The 20,507-nt window shown below is 44.5% G+C and overlaps 1 protein-coding gene across 1 annotated transcript in view; it reads right to left on the bottom strand.

Moving 5' to 3' along the window:
• Positions 1 to 1,240: 1,240 nt before the first annotated feature.
• LOC119435101 (paraplegin-like) overlaps positions 1,241 to 20,507 on the bottom strand; it is a 42,931-nt gene continuing 23,664 nt past the window's right edge. The window contains exons 11-16 of the mRNA XM_037702052.2: positions 19,397 to 19,461; positions 18,953 to 19,126; positions 17,567 to 17,669; positions 9,918 to 10,027; positions 3,953 to 4,036; positions 1,241 to 1,537 (exon numbers count right to left, since the gene is read on the bottom strand). Of these exons, the coding sequence (XP_037557980.1) occupies positions 1,427 to 1,537; positions 3,953 to 4,036; positions 9,918 to 10,027; positions 17,567 to 17,669; positions 18,953 to 19,126; positions 19,397 to 19,461 (647 nt within the window). The 3' untranslated portion in view covers positions 1,241 to 1,426. The remainder of the gene's footprint in view (positions 1,538 to 3,952; positions 4,037 to 9,917; positions 10,028 to 17,566; positions 17,670 to 18,952; positions 19,127 to 19,396; positions 19,462 to 20,507) is intronic.

Here is a 20,507-nt window from a genome sequence, read left to right as displayed (position 1 = left end):
TGCCGTCATATCGCCGCCATTTCATCGTATGAACGAATATAAAAGAAATTATAGTGCTTTTAAGTGGTTTTAATGTTGTTAACTTTTCATTGACACGGAAACGAAAATAAAGATCCGCAGCGCCACACAATTTTGCGAGAAACGCCTGAAACACTCAACGGCCTTTCAAAAGTGCCGTGTAGCAGCGCGATAACTCCTTTGAGTCGATAGAGTTGTGGCATTTCGAAGGCCGTCGACTGGAAGGCCTTCCAAATGTGCCAGTGTGACACAGGTATTAGAACACCTAAAGAAATGCTCGGATTGACGTCAAATTTCTCAGGGTGGTTCCTATAAACAAAGTAAATTAATGGCTTTGAAAAGAAAATTTGGTGCATTTGGGTCTGGGTGGGAATCGAACCCGGGCCTCCGGGGTGCGCATCTATCATGCCTCCCCGGTCACATGGCGGCTCCACGGTTCTGGCTGACCTAAAGGTGTGCCTAGTGCATGCGTCATTGCACACGTCACGTTGCAGCTATCTGGCTAACTAAAGGTGTGGCCTAGCGCGTGCGTCATTGGCCACGTGACGGCACAGCCAATGGGGAAGAGGTGGCACCACGTCATGAGTATAAAATGAGCATGCTGCCTCTGCACATCACTTGCTCTTCAGATTTCATCGGTGCTGTGTCTACTGTGATGGAACTCTCAACGCCACATCATGAGTGTATAAAATGAGTGCGCTGATTCCCGCACATCACTTGCTCTTCAGATTTCATCGGTGCTGTGTCTACTGCGATAGACTCTGAAGCGTCTACCTCAGCAGCAGCTGTGAAATGTGGAGATGATCATGAAGAAGATGACATAATCACGACAAAACTACCACTAGACATAGAGGATCACACAGCTTGAAATAAAATTCATTGTTCTGCAGCAAAATAGTGCAAATGTTTCTGGTCTGTGGCCAACGTACAAGCAAACACACACGTAAGCAGCCTTAAGTGTTTATTTCATTTGAGGATGCCATTTGAGGACAGCTGCGGACACTAAGCGCAATCAGCCATGGCGTCCAAGATTTACAGCATTGAGCAATACAAAATGCTAATCTTGGATGACATGAGCCACGCTGATGCATTGCTCTCAGCGCATTCAGCCCACATCTGCTGGGTTCATAAACAGGCTATTATGGCACAATCTTCTTGGAATTTGTTTATAAGTGATTACGAAGAAGGTACTATCCACCAGGAATGTTCTGGGAATTTGTCAAAATTTTTTTTACTGTTGAAACTTAAAAACTTCTAATTAACGAAATTCACGATTTAACAAAGTTTTTCGCTGCAAGTACAACTTTGTTATTCGACTGTAGTAGTACAAACTAAATGCACAGCTGTCCTTTCTAACTGCTGAAAAAGACGAGGCTCAGTATATTCAAGAAACCCCAGTTCCATTTAGTCAACACCAATGGCGGGAGCAAGCATGCAATACCATACCTGTGCTTACACGGTTGAATGTTAAAGACTCGGCGACCCTTCCTCCAAGTGCCATGCACATCTTCTGGAACAACTGCAAGTGACAAGTTATTCTGCCATTACTCCTTCACCAAATTTCAAGTATTCCAAGTATGAAGGCAGAAATATCTTTTGAAAAAGAAAAGGGAATTACACTAAATTAAATTTCTATATTAAAGGTAGAAATAGACAAAAAGAGCAAAGTGTTTTGGCGAATTCGTCCACACACAAACACTAGCAGGAAACTGTGCATAGAAAAGTGCAGCTCAATTTGAATTGCTGTTTGCATATCTGACCCCCACTGTGATTAATACAGCTCCAACTCCACTTTACCCAACTTTATTTAAGTACTTTTGATTTCAACAGAGTTTATCACTTTCATTCTCCTAGACAGCTTCCACCGAAGACGACGCATTTTACTAGGCTCGGCAATGTAGTATGGCAATGCAGTCTTAATTTGTTGAATTTAATTAATCCTTTCGAGATTGTCTTGTGACAATGACCAGCACAAGTCACTAGTTATGATGTTTCTATGCATATAATAAGTTCATTTCATGCTTATGATAACTTGTTTTCATCACAATTTCATTTTTTGATAAACAGTGACTGGTGAACTAGCTGCAGTTGCTGCCATATGTTCTGCCTGCTCCCCGGGACAGATATGTTGGTGCACACTGCACTGCAGTGCCTATGGCTGTTTCCATGCACAAATACACCCTACAGTTCCATATCATCATGGCATGAGATTAAAGATATTTCACTGCACCACAAACTGGTGGCCTCACCGGTAGTAGTGTTGCTTTATGCTTAATATGCTCACTGGGCAGCACAAATTGAGTCAAAATTTTTAATGTATTAGCATTCTCAGGGTACTTCAAGCACTTTCAGAGGGCTATCCATGTTTGTATCCACCAAGATGTTACGGGGAGAAAAGACGCTTGACACTATATTTACAAGATATATACAACGGGCAGATGACAGGCATACAAGATGACAAGATGAAGCCTGTGTGCGTGACTATCAGTGATCATCATCTTCGTCAGTCATGTCATCATCGTTCGCTACTGCAGCGCCTCGTAGCACTATGTTTGTATCTATGCATGTTCGTATGTAACCATTTTCCCGCCATCCTGGGTCACTGAGTAGTCCGTGGTCGAATGGGTAGTGCATCGGGCTGCTATGCTGAGGGTTCGAAACCAACAGTTGGACCCACTAGGGTCACTGAATATGTGGCAAAGTGTACATATGGGCTGCTCTTACGAACCTCTTTCACGCCTCCTGCACCTGTCATTGTAGATGCAGGAGTGGGTAGGTACCGCAGTTCAATGAAACTATTTGATGCTGACTTGGGGCACTGGGTATGTGCCACTCGGTCTGTGCTGGTCTTCAATGAACCTCTTTGACGCCAACTTTGGTCACTGTGTATGTGCCAGTAGGTCTGTGCCGCTTGTCAATGAACGCCGTTGACGCCAACTTGGGTAACTAGGTATGTGCCACTGGGAATATGCTGGTCTACAATGACGAAAAAGATCCCTAAAATTTCTCCGATGCTGAGCAGAATCGAACCCATGCCACAAGTGTTCCTCAAGGACAGCAACCTGACGCTTTAGAAGGCTGCGTCACAACTGCACTGGGAATGTGATGCTTTTTAATTAATGTCTGTCATGCCAACGCTTTAGTAAGCTGCGCCATGAATGCATTGGGTATGTGCCGCTCTTCAATGAACCTCTCGCCAACTTGCATTCCCAAGTATGTGCCACTGGGTGTGCAGCAAGTGAGGGAATAATTTTCAGTGTTCTCATGCACCGGCGCGCCACGCTTCTGGTCTCGGAGGCCCCGTGCGTACTTCTCGGCAGCGCCACTAGATGGCGCGACATGTCCAGAAAGAGGAGGATGGCGCAAGAGAGGAGCCCGGTTGCCACATGATGTGTTTCTAAGCATTCGCACGCACCGGTGCACCATGCATTTTAGAGGCAGCGATAGCGCAAGATGGCGCTCAGTGTTCTTAGGGAAGTGCAAAAGAGGAGTCCAGCTACAGTGCATGCCTTATACATAACTTGTTTCGACAGCGGCAATTCATTGTGTCGCTATACTGATTTAATGCTAAATGCATTATTGTCGACAGTCATTGTGATGGGTTCTGCTGATTTTTTTTTAATCAAATAATTTCTGCCTAAATTTACTGGAATTTTAATACTGTTAAAACATAGAAACTTTAACAGAAACGCAGAAAAATTGCTATAATAAGCTCCTTTGGCTGTACTTTGTAAAGACATACTTTCTTTTCCAGTCTTCACTTTTTATCTCGCATACCGAGTGACCAATCTCTAGAAAAATATGAGGGCACAATGCCCATGACGAAAGGTCCATAGAATGGAAAAAAATGCATTCTTGGAAATTGTGGCCCCTGGCAGTAAATAATAACACTTTTACATAGACGTTCAAGTGTAGCAGTGTATAGTATAATTACCTGCTCATATGAATAAAGCTTCTGGTCTGAGGGCAAGTACTGTGCAAATCCCAAAGCATTTGATGTCCGTGGCACAATTGATACCTGTGTGACAGAATACAAATGACCTTACTGTAAAACGTGTGGCAAAAATATTCTGATATGTATTCATTTAAACAAAGTAAAGGCACAAGAATGGGTAGCGAGAAAGTAAACAAAAATGAGTACTAAAAGGTGACTTAAATGGCATCACTAAAATGTTCACACTAATGCCAAAAAGAAGTTCTCCATCTCAGCATAACTCACGATGGAATAAAAGCCCTGGCGAAAGGGCTGCAAGCACCAGATATGGGGAAATTCTAGCTAAAGCACACCATTCAATATGCAAGATCATTACCTCTACTCATTTACCAGGCCCACCTTTTGGCACTACAAGCTAATCAAATTTTTCTCATCTGTGGCACTAGCTGCTCACTCCATCTGTGCACACACTGACATGTACAGTGCTCATGGATTGAAACGCAACAGGCAAATTTTGGGTGGAACACTCCTGTGCAATTACTCGAGAGTACCATGCCATGTTGCTTTGAATCTGGTCACGAAAGGAAACGCGGACTCTGACTTAAGAGTACGAGTCGAGATTGCGCCGATGTCACACAAACTACTGTTGGTGGAAACAAAAGCATGTGCATTGGTTAGACCTAAATTGTCGCATTTCAATCCGTGAGCACTGTGGATTGCATGTTTTGCAGCTGACAGACATTTTTTTCTGTGTAGTGTGTTAGCTGCAGCCTCCAGAGCCCATGTTTGCTTTGCAAATCAGATTCAGATGAGAGCTAGGTGGTCTACCATTTTACCCTTTTGAAGATGCAAAATGAACAATACATGCAAATGAGGGGCAAGACAAATATTTTCGAACAAACTACTTAAAAACGGCACACTTCCTTAATATTAAAATGGACCTATCTGCACCATAGTATGCTCCTACCATGTGGATACACCAGTCTCGGTGCAATTTTAACGGTTGGAAGCACTCATGGAAGTCATTTCTATCAAGTCATCCAGTGTACCTTGCACTGCCTTCAAATCTCATCTGCCATCCAAAATCTTCCCTCTGTAGAATTGTTTTTGTTAAGCAAAATAGAAAATAACTTCAGAAAGCCAAGGCTGGCAAATATACCTAGGTTTTGTGCCCTTTATTGATCAGTAAATGAAGTAGCATTTATCATTTTCACAATATAATGTAATATATGTATATTATATAATGTAATATACATTATATACAATATATTATATACAATATATTATGTATATAATGTATTATGTATATTATACCTCAAGGGTCCCGTTAGGGACCCTTGAGGTATAATAAATAAATAAATAAATAAATACTGCTTCAAGGGACACAAAGGCAAAACTAAGCCGACGTGGACTGCTAAAATGCCATTCCAGAAACCTCGCAGCGCTTGTTGCGTGCCAAGAAAAAGCTTAGTTTACAAGCAAATTCAAATCGCCTGCCTAGGAGCAGGGAGTGGTGACGTTGCACACGCCATCAGCGTCCTTTATTACCGTCGGTAAGTAAAACGGCGCCCGACAGATGGTGCTACGGTTTTCTGCACAAGACGCAAAAGTGCGGCCATCGAGAAACCAAGCCAAGACAGAGTGTTGGATTCGCCGCTGCAGCTGCTTCTGGTCAAGTGATGTGGGCCATTTAGGAATCCCACGACATCACATGGATGTGGCATTCTCTGCTAATTGCAGTCTGTGCAGCACTAGGCGATAACAAAACTATTGAAACGCAAAAGCACGCGCGGCGCAGAGTGGAGAAAATGAAACCTTTCGACCACCTGCATCAGTGTCATGGGTAACGTCAATCAGTTATTTTTTCGAAAAATCGAACAGACTGCACGAGTAGCACTTTTTTTAGTCTTATAATGCAATTAGGAGTGGTTGAGTATAGCGACATAATTGTAATGAGGAGTGGATTCCTTCCCTTTGGGCTAGTACCGTATTTACTCGCGTAATGAATACACTCGCATAATGAACGCACCCCCAACTTTAGTCGTCAAAATGTGGATTTTTTTTTTCTGCCGCATAATAAATGCACCATAAACTTGCTGCCGTGAAGTAGGAGAGAAAGTACGATTCGGCGTCAGATTTGGCGTCCAATATGGCGTCCGGCGGGTATGATTGTATCGGATGCTGAATCGTACCATGTGTCTCCTACTTTTATTGCGATATCAATCATATGGACACTCCAGGGGCATTTTTGCCGTTGGTGCCGACGATCGCGGCTCTGTCTCCCGCGTTCAAGGGCGAAGTGGGGAGGAAACGCCGTATTTCGTCGCGCACATGGCGCCGGTGGGAGGGAAGGGAGGGAGGCGGCACAGCAACTGCACATTTTGCGGCCGCGCGCGTCCTATCTTGAAAGCAATCTGCGTGGGGCTGAGTCTAGGTGTGACGGCGGCTTATACGTTTGTGCGTGCTCAGCTATCCCCACTCAGTTTGTGTTGAAGCGATACACAGCACGAAGGTCACTTCGCTCGCTGTTGCTGCCGCGCTTCCTCACACCAGCGTTTCGACAGTGGGCTTCTTCGATTTTCCACTTCTGGCTACCCGCGGGCTGCCGGAGCCAGCCAGCGCGCTTCGTTTTTTCTCCGGTTGCTCCGCCGACCGCGTGATGCACTTCCGCCGCGCGTTCGTTTTACTCGGGCTGGACGGTTCTGGCTACCCGCGGGCTGCCAGAACCTGCCAGGACGATTTGTTCTGGCTGCTCTCTGGAAGTTCTCTGGCTAGCAGACGACAAAAAGAGGCGATGAGCGCTCGCCGCCATCTTTGTGGGGACTCGACGGATTGCAGCGCGCATGGCAGCGCGGGCGCTTGAGGACTTTCACCTCACTCCTGGCTTGCGTCGAGCGCGCGCCGCCCCGGTTGTTGTGGTTTCGGACTTCGTCTCCGTACTCGTCGGCGCGGTGCATGGATCGCCGATTGCGTTGCTTCTAGCGTTATCTTACTAGGGTTTTAACGCACCGTTCCGCCTTGTGAGGCGGTGCCATACGAGCGGCGGCGAACCATTTCAAGCTTTCTTTTGTGTGTGTGTGTGTGTATGCCGTGAATTCTTCTTCCCCGCCGTAAACAGCGCGCACGGCGCTGTCACCGTGGGCGCTGTCGATTATGCTTGCATGGTTTTTCATCGTGTTCCGCGCAGGTGTCGCGAAGTTGTAGACGCTCAATTCACACATCGCGGTGTCTTTTCGGTTCATCTTTCTCTAGTGGTATCCCTTTTAACATCGCTCGCGTATATGCGGCGATATATTTTTCTGCAGTTATATAGTGAAGGCGTCGCAGCTAGCCCACGTTCGCTCCGTCTCCTTCGTATGCTTGGGTGGCAGCTCGAAACTGCCGGTTGAGTTAAAGGAATGCACCGAGATGAGTAGTGGCCACACGTAGTTAGGTTAATTTTTGCTCTCATGATAAGCTTTTCGATGGTCACAAGGTGGCGTGCATTTTCATGCGCCAGCCGCAGCCCAGCTCCTCAGCACAGGATCGCAGAAAGGAGCGCTGTCAACCGAAACAAACTTCTGAAACGAATTCAAGCATGTCGATCGGCACGAAATTTTACGCGTAATGACGTACCCGCTTTTCGTGTCTTGTCAAATGACTTCAATGTCGCGGTGGCCGACCTCCTCGAGGCATCCTCGACGATCGCTTTTGCGCGATTATTACGTGCGATTTGCGTCTTGGCATCGGACTCGTCGCAGGCCGTTTGTTACGCTGTGCAAAGTGAGATAGAGCCCAGTCGCGCGAACTCTCGCAAAAGTGTTTTCCGAATAACAGCTGTAATTTTCACGGTGGCCAAAGCAGAAATGGGCCGACTAGGCCGCGCGCGCGCCGCCCACACGCCGGTCGCTGCCATGTTGGCAGCTTGTTTACATTTATCCCCGCGCCAGCGCTGTCCCGGCGTTCGATTTTGCAAACTATTCGGGCCGCCGGGTTGTCTTGGGATCCCAGCTCACGTGACTCCTATCACAACCGGAACTAGCTGCTGCCGTCTGGCTGCCAGCGGGCTGCCAGAACTCCGAAATCGAAGAAGCCCAGTGAGTGTCCGCGGTCATCGAGTGTGATTCGTTCTGTTTTGCCTGTGCGCGCTGACATCATGCAGGTTAAATTACTTTGCAAGTTTACACGGCCGATAAAACTACTACCCTTACTTCGTATAGCTGTCCAGGCATTTGCTATCGCAATCGATGGTTTGCCTTTCGGGCGAAACTAGGACTTTTTTAGAGGTGGCCGCGTAAAAGAAATCACTCAAATTGACCCGCATAATAAACGCAGCCCCCAACTTTGCACATGTCTTTCAAGAAAAAAAAATTGTGTTCATTATGCGAGTAAATAGGGTACTGAATGTTCCATGAAGTCTCTAATCCTGTCATGCATTTACCCCAATTTCTCTATTACTAAAGCTCTGTTCTCGATAATATTGATGCCTTAGACATTCTCAGCACTGATCTATCACATTAGATTGATTTAATATTTGGCTTTAGTGTCCCTTTCAGATCACGCACACCTATACTTAAATATTAAAATAAAATATGGGTTTTACTGCAGAAAGCAATTATGTTATAAGAAACTGAGTTTAAGCATCCACAACGTCACACTGTATCATGAAGCTCAAAGTGCACAATTTGAATTGGTCTTCTGACAGCTGAAAGAGATAGACTCGTTGAAGAATTTAGGACGATGTGACAAATTTAGGGTTATCGCAGTAATTAGCAATACGATTGAACCTTGTTATAACGAAGTCGTATCTGACACGAAATACCTTCGTTACATCCTATTTTTGCTATAAGCATATTTCGCTGCACGGTGATAATAGTGAGAAAGTTTTATATTTACTTCGTTATATCTAATCATTCGTTATATTGAGGCTGGACTAATTTATTTGTCATTTGGGCCAATCCAAAGTGAACCGCAGTCAATATAAGTAATTCTTAGCCTGCTCTCACCCAGACAGCTTTTCGCTGTCTTAGATGCCAGTCAATGAAGTGTAGCCATAGTCAATCTCATCATGTTAAATGCCATTGCTGCGCTATCAGTCATGCCATGTCATAGTCATCAAATTGCTACCATGTTGTTGAATCTGTCATCATCATGCAACTGTCATCTTTGTGTCATCAAAGGTTTGTCACATACACAGAGGAAAAGTAGGTGTGTACGTTTCTCAATGCTTACACGCCACCATCTTGTAGAGGGCTAGTTGGCTGATCTTCAAAGTAATCTTAAACAGTGTAACCAAGCAACGGAAAAACATTATCTCAATGGAAAAACATTATCTCATGAACTCTAAGTAAATGACCTAAGGATAGAAAAGTGTTTAAGTCAGTGTCTGTTTTTGGCCCAAGGCCACAACCTGGCTTTCAGAGTGCAGTAGTGGAGAGCTCGTGACTGATTTTGATTGCCTCGTGCTCCATAACATGCACTCAAACCTTAGGACATGAGCATATTTGTGTTTCACCCCTATCAGAATATGGCTGCCACAACTCTGGAGGAATCAAATTCACCACCTTGCGCTCAGCAGAAGAACACCATAGTTACTGAGCCACTATAGCAAGTCACACCTCCACTCAATGCTCCTTTCTGTTGGTTGGCAGGAGATGATAAGTGGTTCTCGAGGGAAAGGGAAAGGTTGGCGCTATCCCTTTCCCTCAAGAACCACTTATCATCTCCTGCCAACCAACAGAAAGGAGAGTGGAGGTGTGACTTGCTATAGTGGCTCGTAACTATGGTTCTTCTGCTGAGCGCAAGGTGGTGAATTTGATTCCTCCAGAGTTGTGGCACACAGCTGTGTAGCACCACAACATCTCCCCCCCCCCCCCGCCCCCAATCCTTGAGCCTGTATTAAGGGAACAATCAGACTGCCCTCATACATCGTGTATATACATGCAAATGTACGCATTCGGCACAGTGTTGTACAACACCTACTGACCTTCATGAGGGGCTGTGTGTCCATCAACCAGCCGACAAGAGCATGACCACACTCATGGAAGGCAACCGCCTTCTCCGTCAAAGACATAACCTGACTCCTTTTCTCCGTTCCTGCAAGCAGGAAATAAAGGCCCATAAAACAAAAATGAGTGAATTTAACCTTGACAATGGGGGAAAGAGCAATTTGTAGCATGTGGTTGAATAAACAAAAAAGAAGTTAAATACAAATATATACCATATCTTTCTTGCCTTAATTACAAATATACTCTGTCTGTCAGTCTGTCTCATTTTTGTTTTTAAAGTCTGAAGAGAATGTTTAAAAATTGCATAGAGCAGATGGTGCAATTAGGCCTGTTAAAGTTGATTACCTGAAGAAGCAGATATTACGTGCATGAAATTTTCAATGTCCAGGTAGCTAATTAAAAGGATTCATTACCTTAGTTGTTCACTTAAGGACACATGTTTAAGTTGCAAAATTGAAGCCCTGAACGCTAATGCATATTTTAGCACATTTTGGCATACCTGCCAAGTTCGAAGAAACTAAATCCGGGAGATCTTCTGATAGGGGGGGGGGGGGGCAGTCGGTTTCCGGGTAATCCGCAAGTCTCCCGGGTAATCCGGGAGACTTGGCAGGTATGTTTTGGGGACAAATATCTTGAACATGGTGCTAGTCTTAAGATTTCTATTAAGCACTGCTGCTCAGTTTTAATTTCAGAACTGCAACATAAACCCTAAAAACATAATTAAAACATTAGTGAATTTTTGTAATTAGCCATCTGGACACTGCTATTCCTCATGCAGGCAATTTCCATCACTTCCAGAAATACACCTAACAAGGCAAAAAAGTATTGTCAGGGGATTTTTTCTTTTTAAATGTGCGTGAACTTAAAACTATGATTGCCACAGAAGGGGCAATCATAACTCCTTAACAAAAACACAAAATTAAATTCTGAATACAATGACTAAACCTTGAGAAGGGTAGAAACTCGGCCTTGTTGGTACGACATACTGCAAGGGGAGCGCAAAAAACAGGGACAGACTACAACACAGTGCAGTGCATGCGTTGTACCCTCTGTCTGTCCGTTTTTTTTTTTTTTTTGCTTCACTTGCAGAATAAACCTTGGCTCAATTATTAGAGATGTGTTAAAATGACAATAGGAATGAACTAAATGCTTCTGGATCAGCAGCAAACAGTTATGCACTAAAACAAAGCACCACACAGAATATGCCAAACAACAAGAAAGAAAAAAAAAAGATTAATCGGAAAAACCTTGCCACACTGACAGTACTGTTGAAAACATGGCTTTCCTGCACCAACACAAGTAGAGAATATAATTGCAACATCAATAAGGACAAATAATACAAAATGGGAACTGGTCAGCACATAAACACTTTGCTGTCATAGCAGCGCTGTAAAAATAAAAAAAATCTGGAGTGTTATGTACCAAACCTACGATATGATTATGAGGCACACTCACCGTTAAACACAATATGCATTTCATATAAGAAGCAAGATATCACAGCATAGTACATGGCTATACAGAACAGAAAGTAAAATAAAAACTGTCTGGAATGTATAATTACTGCTTCAGCAGCAAGGAGGCCAGAATATAGAGAAGACTAAGGCAGAAAAAAGAAGAGGACTATTTGATTTCTGAAACAAACTAGGCTACAGCAGAAGCTCAGATGCTGAGTGCTCACCGTGAGGAACAGTGAAAATAATCACAAATAGGTATATAAGTATATGGCATTGAAATGTGTATTGCCAATGAAAGAGAGCATATTTTTTAACAGCATGGACCATGCAGAAGGCAAGAAAATATTTAGGGGCGCTAAAATGTGACAGAGCATCAACACTGACCACAACACATGCATTTCAAACAGCTAGTTGCCGTTCGTCGACGAATGCGCCTGTTTGAGTACGAAAATGGGTGAAAAAATTTTTTTGGTTTTGGGTTTTATGCGCCAAACCCATGATCTGATTATGAGGCACGCTGTAGTGAGGGATTCTGGATTAATTTTGACCACCTCGGGTTCTTCAATGTGCACCCAATGCAAAGTACACAAGCGTTCTTGCATTACGCACACGCGAAAGATCCAAAGAAGGCTATTCGCTTTAAAACAGCTGAAAGAGTAAAAGAAACAAATTTAGTTTACTAAAGGAATGATGTGCTTCTTGAAGGTTGCAATGAAGATATTTAAGCGTTTCTTGTTTCTTTGCATTATTCCATAGAGAGTAGAGCCGGCAACCAGAACATCCGCAGGAGCAGTACTGATAGCTGGATATGTATACACCAACTCGATATACAGTCGAGCACCTCTACAATGAAATGGCCTGCATAACGAAGGAATACAGTAAAATCACATTACAAGAGACATGGTTACAAGAGACACTTGGTTATAAGAGAAATTTGAAAATGGTTTGGTTGTTTTCCTATGTTCGCCATGTTAACAACATCGCATACAAAAGACATGATTACAAGAGACACTCTGTTACTAAGGACAACTTTCTAGGTCCCTAGAGTAAGTTCTTCACAATTTAGAAGAGACACAACCCGGACATGGATCTTCCATCCAACCAGGATAGAAGATCCTGTGGAAAACTGCCCTGAAGATAAAGCTTGGGCCTGCATCCAAGAGACCGTAGACGTTCCCGAATCTTTCGAGGAGTTTGTGTCTGCAGATGTGGACCTCGTGTGCTCCGAAGAGCTTACAGATCATGCAATCCTCCCGCAAGTAAATGGTGCACGTGCCCTAGAAGATGAACCCGAGCAGAAGGACAACGATGAGGACATTGCAGGGCAGAAAGTGTCGGCAGTTGAGGCTGATGAACATTTAAAAGCACTTCAAAAGTATTGTGAGCAACAGGAAGGCTTGTAAAGTGAAGTGCTTTACCTCCAGAAGTTGGGAAGGAAGCTAATACAATCTGCAGTCACTAAAAACAAACTACTATGAATGACTTATGATGGGGCTGTGATGTATTGGCCAGCCCATTTTCAAACACAGAAGGGCTCACAAAAGTGTCCAAATAACCGGGCAGTCCAGAAAAATTAGACTTTTCCTCAGCGTTATCCTTTGCTGAAATAATATCGACTTGAAATTTGGAGATGGTAGAGGCCACGAGTGCAATGTCACATGCAACCTAGTTTGCCGATTGGTTACCCGCAGATCAAAAAGTGGGTATCAATGAATGTCACCTCAGGACTGATCGCCAATGACGACTACTGGGGCCAGGGTAGCATGGGATGGGAGGGGGCCTTAATGAAATGAATAGAGTATGGGGGCAGGAGGCTCACTGCAGGCTCAAATTTTCTGCTCAACATATTACACCCAGGTGTTTCTTTTCATGTGGAGTACTTTGTTCATCTTAAAGAAACTGTCATATCTGGGCCCCTGCCATTTTTGTTGATACATGGCTGGGTGGAAATTAGCAGAAAGAACAAATTAACAATAATTTTGCTCCTTAACTAAAACACAGAAATAAATTTTTTAATTACTAACTTTAGGGCACATGATGTTATTGGAAAATTGAAGCCGAGGATAGTGAAGTCATTTTGCTTAAGGGGCCATGACACCAAATTTTCAAGCTTAAATTATGCTTTACATGTTAAACTGTACACGTCCCACAGCAAGCTGGCAAAATTTGAGTGCATTCGGCGCAGTAAAAAATTTGTATTTAAATTTCTTAATGTCGCACTTGAATCGTAAAGCAGTCTGGTAACACTTAGTGGCGATGAAATAATAAGGCACCCCCGGAAACGGCTCCTTCAGGTAACAGAAGCCAGTCTCGAAGGCCATGCTTTTGTGTACTGCAAACACGGGAAGTGATTGCAGGAACTGGAAAACGTCACGGCCGCCATGCGTCGCTTAATTTTTGCACGGTTTCTCGGCATATCTCTGCGGTTTGGTACTGCTTTTTATCACGCAAGTGAACGAATTGCGGGCACAACTCAGCGGTGACACCGTTGCTACGCCGTTGGGTGCTAGAGTGTGTGGAGAAGATGTCCGATGTGGTCTCAAACTGTTTCAAAGCTGACGACACAGAGGTGGCCCCTCAGTTCCGGATGTCAAACAGCCTTGCCAAAATGGTGGTTGGGGTTGGTGAGAGGAGTTGAGAGGCAGCGATTTCAAATTGAAATTTCGGGTTAGAATGTGCGCTGAGAGCCCAGTTTTTTTATGTGTATAACCATATGAGGTCCTCTACTCTCAGTAACGAATATAAACTGAGAACTGTTGGACGACCACGTCATGGCCCCTTCAGAAATCCTAGGACTAACACCAACTATAGCACCACTTTTGAGATATGCGACCTTAAAATGTGCTACAATATACATAGGTATTCCAGTTAACAGTTTCATGAAAGCATGCCTCAGGACAGTGTTAACTGGAACGTAGAAGCATTTCTAGCAGATTTTGGGGGTAGATATTTCGAAAGTGGTACATAACTTCACTACTCCTCGGCTTCAATTTTTGCAGTGATGACATGTGCCCTTAAGTTACTAATTAAAAAGTTAATGACAAATTTAGGTTAATTAGCGAAATTATTGCTGAACTTCTTGCTGCTAATGTCTCCCTAGGCACGTGCGTAGCCTATTCGCAAAACGGCAGGGGCCTACATATAGGTTTTCAAAGAAAAAAAAGTTCCCTATAAAAAGAAACACCTGCTATAACAAGACCACATCATGGGTCAGAATTGGTGCGAACATATTACCAGCAAGCTTCCCACATTGACTTATTGCTAGGCCTAACCACTTATTTTCATGGGCAAGTCGGTGAGCAAAAGTTATATTTTAGTGTCGAGTCAACAAATATCTCCTTGCAGCCTCCAAACAGCATGCAGAACGGCCAGAAACTGCCCCACCAATAACATGGAGAATAGTGGCAACCTTGCTCATGGCGGTCATTTTTTGTGATGTTGTACGTATCGAACATATTCTAAAAATCCAGCGAGATTGTGGGGATCGAGGTGCCTTCCCGCACCTCGTTCCCCAGTTCGCGCGTGACACTTAGCTTGATCTCTGGGAGCCGCCGCCGTATCGGCAACATGGCGGACATGGCTAGCGCGCCGGACCTACTTTCCCGCGCAAACTGTGCTTCCCCCCCCGGGATTGGACTGGCCCCGCGAGAAAACGTCACCCAAACGACGCGCCCTGATTGGCCTCCCGAGTGGCGGCCCCTGGGCTCCACCCGAGCTCTCGTCCGCTGAGCGCTTCCTAGCCGCGGCAGATGCTCACAGGCCTGCGACAAGGCAGTTACATGAGACCTTTGTTCTCGTGACTCCTCGTTCTCGCGCTTGGCAGACCGCTACCCGGTTAGCCCTAGTGCTGCGGGCGCGCGTACTCGATCGGTCTTGCGGTGAGCCTTGGCCCGTAAGCGCCGTGACTGCCGCACTGTGCTGTATCTTGGGTGAATCAACCCGTGTTGGCGATCCGACTCCAGAGCCTTCTCTACGGCGTGTCGGAGAGTCGACGAACCCTGCCGTAGCGCCTTTGTGCGTTGCGGAGTGGAGGAGCGTCGTGCCCTTTCCTGACCGTCGCTCGTAGGGTAAGCCTTGTGCAAACCCATCTCCAGAAGATGTAGTGGTAATTGAAATTTTATCACTGTTACATATAAAGTTCTTTGAAGTAGGCGCTGGTGTGTCCAAAGGATCAGTCGGGAACCGTGTTAAAGCAGAAGTTTCTTGGCAGCCATAATAAACACACGAGCCTTATCCCTTAAACAGAATATGAAGCAGGATCAGTTGCAAGCTGTGATCAAAACATCAGTTGCAAGCTGTGACCCTTCAGCTAATGAAATATGAGTAGATGGAAGGATATCCTTCACATAGGATGGTAGATCCCACATTCTGGGATTGACCACAGTGCCATTTGGCACAGTTTCTATCATCTGTAGCATTATAATGCAGCCGCTTTTTATGAAATGGTGCAATTGGTACAGCATTCCCCCCACTGCACTGAATAACTGTAACCATGTCATTGTTATAGCAGTTCTTTGTCAATTTCCTGAACTTTGAATGAACTATATTTCTAGCTGCATACAGCTATGCAGAAAAAAGGAAGACGAAGGAGGAGAGGCGACAAAAAAAAAAAAAAATTCAAGGAGCAGAGGAATGCCTAGTTTGGATGGCACAAACACTAACGTCACCAGCTGGGTGGGGAGGTGACTGTGCATTCAACGTTTCTACAGGCGTCTGCTGGTGTTGTGTCAACTTGTATTGATGTGAAGCGAGGTCACAAGCCAGCACACCGAGGATGAAAAGATCTTGGCCCTTGCGATGAGACCTGGTGTGTCCAGATCTCGGTGTTTTGACTTGTTGCCTCCGTATTGGCGACGAGCTCAGCAGGTCACACCGCTTGACATGAACAATCCGTCCCAGATTATCCCGCCCAATTCTTTCTTTTCTTTTTGCTTTTTTTTTTAGGTCCAAGAAGAGATTTTCCGCAAAGGTAGGTAGCACACACAAATTTTAGCAGGGATGTTATCACTAAGCATGGCAATTGTTGTTGCCTGAAAGCTACTCTCCGGCTACTCTACAATCGCTATTTTCTTAGTGCACATATTTTAATATAGCTCAAGGCTGCATAAAACTTACACTGACAGTAACAGTACAGGAAACAAGAGAAAGCAAAATATTGTCTATGTTTGTAGAACAGCAAGATTACTACCCACCTGTGCTGACCCTGCTGTCTCTAGCTCCACACTAAGCATATTGTAACGATGTTGAGGAACACAGGTTAAGAAAACAACAATATTTAATAAGGGCGAACCTGTGCCCACCACTAAAAGTCAGTGCGGTCGAGAAGAATGCCCGACAGTCGCGTTCTGAAACTGGCGTTCCACCGTCTTCTTCTTTGTTCTGAGTCCTGCCTCGTGCGCGTGCGCATGCGAGCCCGGTCCAACGGGTGCTCGTGCCACGAAGAACGCTGCCTGTTGTTGCTGAACAACACCACGGTACGGCGTGCACAGTGTCCAATACGAAGGGCACGCAACTTGAATGTGGCCAAGTTGTCGCGGCATTATCCCCTCCTTAACGCATCGGCTCGATGCGTGAGAGAAAGTAGTGGTTCCTGTGAGCTGCTCACTTTTTGTTTTTTGTTCATCATCTCTCGTAGTAGGGTTTCATGCGGACGATATGTACAACTTCCGTGGGGTTGCGCCGTCTTGAGCTCTCGTGTCCAGCGGATTTTCACTTCGTAAGTGGACGTCGCTTATACGACGAAGTATTTCGTAAGGCCGAAGTAACGGCAGATAAGCTTTTCCGACAGTCCACGGCGTCGCTGGGGTCCATACCCACGCACCTCCACCAGAAATGTAACGATGTTGAGGAACACAGGTTAAGAAAACAATATTTAATAAGGGCGAACCTGTGCCCACCACTAAAGTCAGTGCGGTCGAGAAGAATGCCCGACAGTCGCATTCTGAAACTGGCGTTCCACCGTCTTCTTCTTTGTTCTCGAGTCCTGCCTCGTGGCGCGTGGGCGCATGCGAGCCCGTCCAACTGGGTGCTCGTGCCAAAGAACGCTGCCTGTTGTTTGCTGAACAACCCCGGTACGGCGTGCACAGTGTCCAATACGAAGGGCGCAACTGAATGTGGCCAGTTGTCGCGGCAATAGAATAACAATATTAGGTACCACAATTTAAAGCATTTACCTCCAACAACTCTCTCAACAGCATACTCCAGGTTCCCCGATGAGACTACTTTCTCCTTGTTGCGTGCAGCATGAAGCGCAGCTTCATTGCACACGTGCAATGTCTGCCCCTGTCAGAAAGATGCAAACAATGAAAAAACTTACCTAAGACTAGGTACACATTTATGTGGAAGTCAATTAACCTCGCTTCTGTCAACCTCGGCTTGTTACATGTGATTGCCACTTTCTGGCTGATAATTTTGCCTTGTCATGGTATTTCACAACAATCTCAATAGTTTGAGACGAAAGAGGCCTTAAAGTGTGTTTTCCTTGTACAACACAGATGTCAGTAGCTGTTCTTTCGTCTGCAATTTTATAAGATTTTTGCACTATACGGCAGCTACTGATACCGAAATGTAGAGCACGGCACTAGGAAGAACATTTACAAGGAAACCAGCATCTGGTAAAGGTGGTTTGAGAAAGTGCAGTTCGGAGTATCATGCTTTCATACCGCTGGTAGTCTGCAGTAGTTTGAACACCATCAGTTGAGGAACACTACAATCTCAAAACCATCTTTTCCCACAAATCTCCAAGAAGTGAAGAGTTAATAATAGTAAATAAAGAATAATTCTTTGCCATATATTAAGGTTGCAAAATATCTTTTCGTGCTTTAAAACACTCTCAAAGAATTCCAGGTAACAAAAATAAGGCATTTGTATATTTTTCCAATTAAAAAAAAAAAAGCTCGAACAGGGGCCCTCACCAGGTTTGGCTATTTTAAACAGACAAGTTCAGCGCATACTTCACACGCTGACGATCATGTCTGCTAAGTATTACAATGTTGCATGCCGTAAAAAATGATGAAATTTCAAACCAAATGCTGCGCTTCCTCCCTGGAGGAAGAGCCGTGCCCAGCTCTAGAGTCAAGGTAACATGCACAAATACCCATAACGTAAAACACAGTCTTAGCAATGTCACTTACCATGACACGTTACTATGGTAAATATCCAATGTAGAACGTGCAACGCCGCCAACTGAAAATGGGCCGCACAGTAAAAAAGAAAAAAAAAAAAAAGGAGGAAGTTGTGGACCAGAGGACCAGAAGCAGTCCCACGGCTCCGGTATGGGAGAAGGAGGACAAGAAACGTTGCTTGCAGACGCTACTAGAGGCAGAGGGAGAGGGTGTCTCCGTTGGCTGTCGCACTCACTCCTGGCGGTATGGCAGTGGGTATTCACTTTTTTCCATCTCCTCCAATAATAAACTGATTTGAAAAATTATTTGGGCGAAATGATCCCTAGGTGGTGTTTTAGAATTACCAGTGTACGTATAACTAAAATTTGCAATGGGGCCTGGTGAGGAGCCCTTTAAAGTTAAACACTGAAACAATGGGAAAAGTGAAAAGAAGACAAGAGACTTGCCACTGAACCCTGGAGTGAGCTGAGCGAGACGTTGGGAGTAATGTGAAGGGGGGTTGTCCAGATTAATTACTTTCAAGTGTTGCTCAAATATCTCTTTTCGCTCTGCCAGACTAGGCCAGTCAATCAAGATGTGGCGATCAAATCGACCAGGCCTCAGCAGAGCCTGAAAAGAATGAAAATGAATTTCATGAAGTCTGCCTAATCTTCTTTCTGGGCACAAGTTCAACCGATAAAGTATTAGATTATTAAACATTATTTCTGGTAGTGTTTCTGCTCTTTACTACACCATGACATCAACCGTGTCATTGTAGTGATACTCAAATGCTACATTTAGCAGATTAACTTCAGTCCTAACTTTAGTTTTTTTTTTTTTTTTTCCCCATCATGAACAGGCCTAATAACAGTGGTCAGAAAAAATTGTGGATCATTTTACCTTGTCTAAGACCTCAGATCGATTGGTTGATGCAAGCAGAATAACACCTTCCTTCGTGGCCATTCCTGAAACATTTCAATAAATACAAAGAAATATTAGTTGAACACCAAGCATCATCTTGAAAAATTCTAGCAATAAGTGGGAACGAGAGCCGTACCCTTTTTCTTTGTTTTCCACTATAAGCATATCGACGAATTTTAACGCCACCACAACACAAAGCAAAATAACTCGCCGTGGCAGCTTAGCGACTCTGGCATTGCGCTGCAAAGCTCAAAGTCACGAGTTGGATCCTGGCTGAGGCGGCCGCATTTCGATGAGGGCAAAATACAATAATGCTTGCGTCCTTAGGTTTAAGTGCACATTAAAGAACTCCAAGTGGTAAAAAATATTTCCGGAGTTGTCCACTTCGGCATGCTTCATAATCAGACCGTGGTTTTGGCAAGTAAAACTGCAGAACTTAATTATGTCAAATTAACCAAACGAAATAGGCATAACCCAGACAATATGCCGCGGGTTAAACTCTAAAGCAGCTTCTCTGTTTCAGAGAACACCACGCAACAAGTTTCTTAAGAATTTATCAGCTGCAGAGCGTGGCTTCAATGTATAAGCATAAAGACACGAGAAAGTGTAACATGTCCATCATTTGGGGGGGGGGGGGGGGGGTGAAAGAGGGTTTGCCTACATACTGTGTTTTTAACACTAGTTACGCCGGCAAAAAAAGAGAATTGCCCTGTGTTTGGGCCTACCAGCTTTGGCACACTGCTGCTGAACACATGGTTGCAGGTGAGAATCCTAAATGCCTGGCTTCTGTGGCAGCATTTCAATGTAGGTTGCAAGCAAGAATGCTTGTGCACTTAATCACAGGTGGTAAAAGTGACCCCGGAGCTCTACACTATTACAACCTGTGTTTTAAGATGGCCATAAAACCCTTACTTAATTACTACTAAAAAATGAACTTTTAGGATGAACACCTGCTACAGTAATGCTGTATAGAAGCACAATCGTATCTTAGTTGACCGTTGCCTACTCCTTGTCTTACAGTCCTTGTCTTGAGATTAGGTGGATACAAATTCAGTGGGAACATTTTGTTCATGTGATTAAGAACAAAATT

The sequence above is a fragment of the Dermacentor silvarum genome, unplaced genomic scaffold (assembly GCF_013339745.2).
Source record: "Dermacentor silvarum isolate Dsil-2018 unplaced genomic scaffold, BIME_Dsil_1.4 Seq447, whole genome shotgun sequence".
Lineage (NCBI taxonomy): Eukaryota > Metazoa > Arthropoda > Arachnida > Ixodida > Ixodidae > Dermacentor > Dermacentor silvarum.
This window is presented reverse-complemented; position numbering and strand designations above follow the sequence as displayed.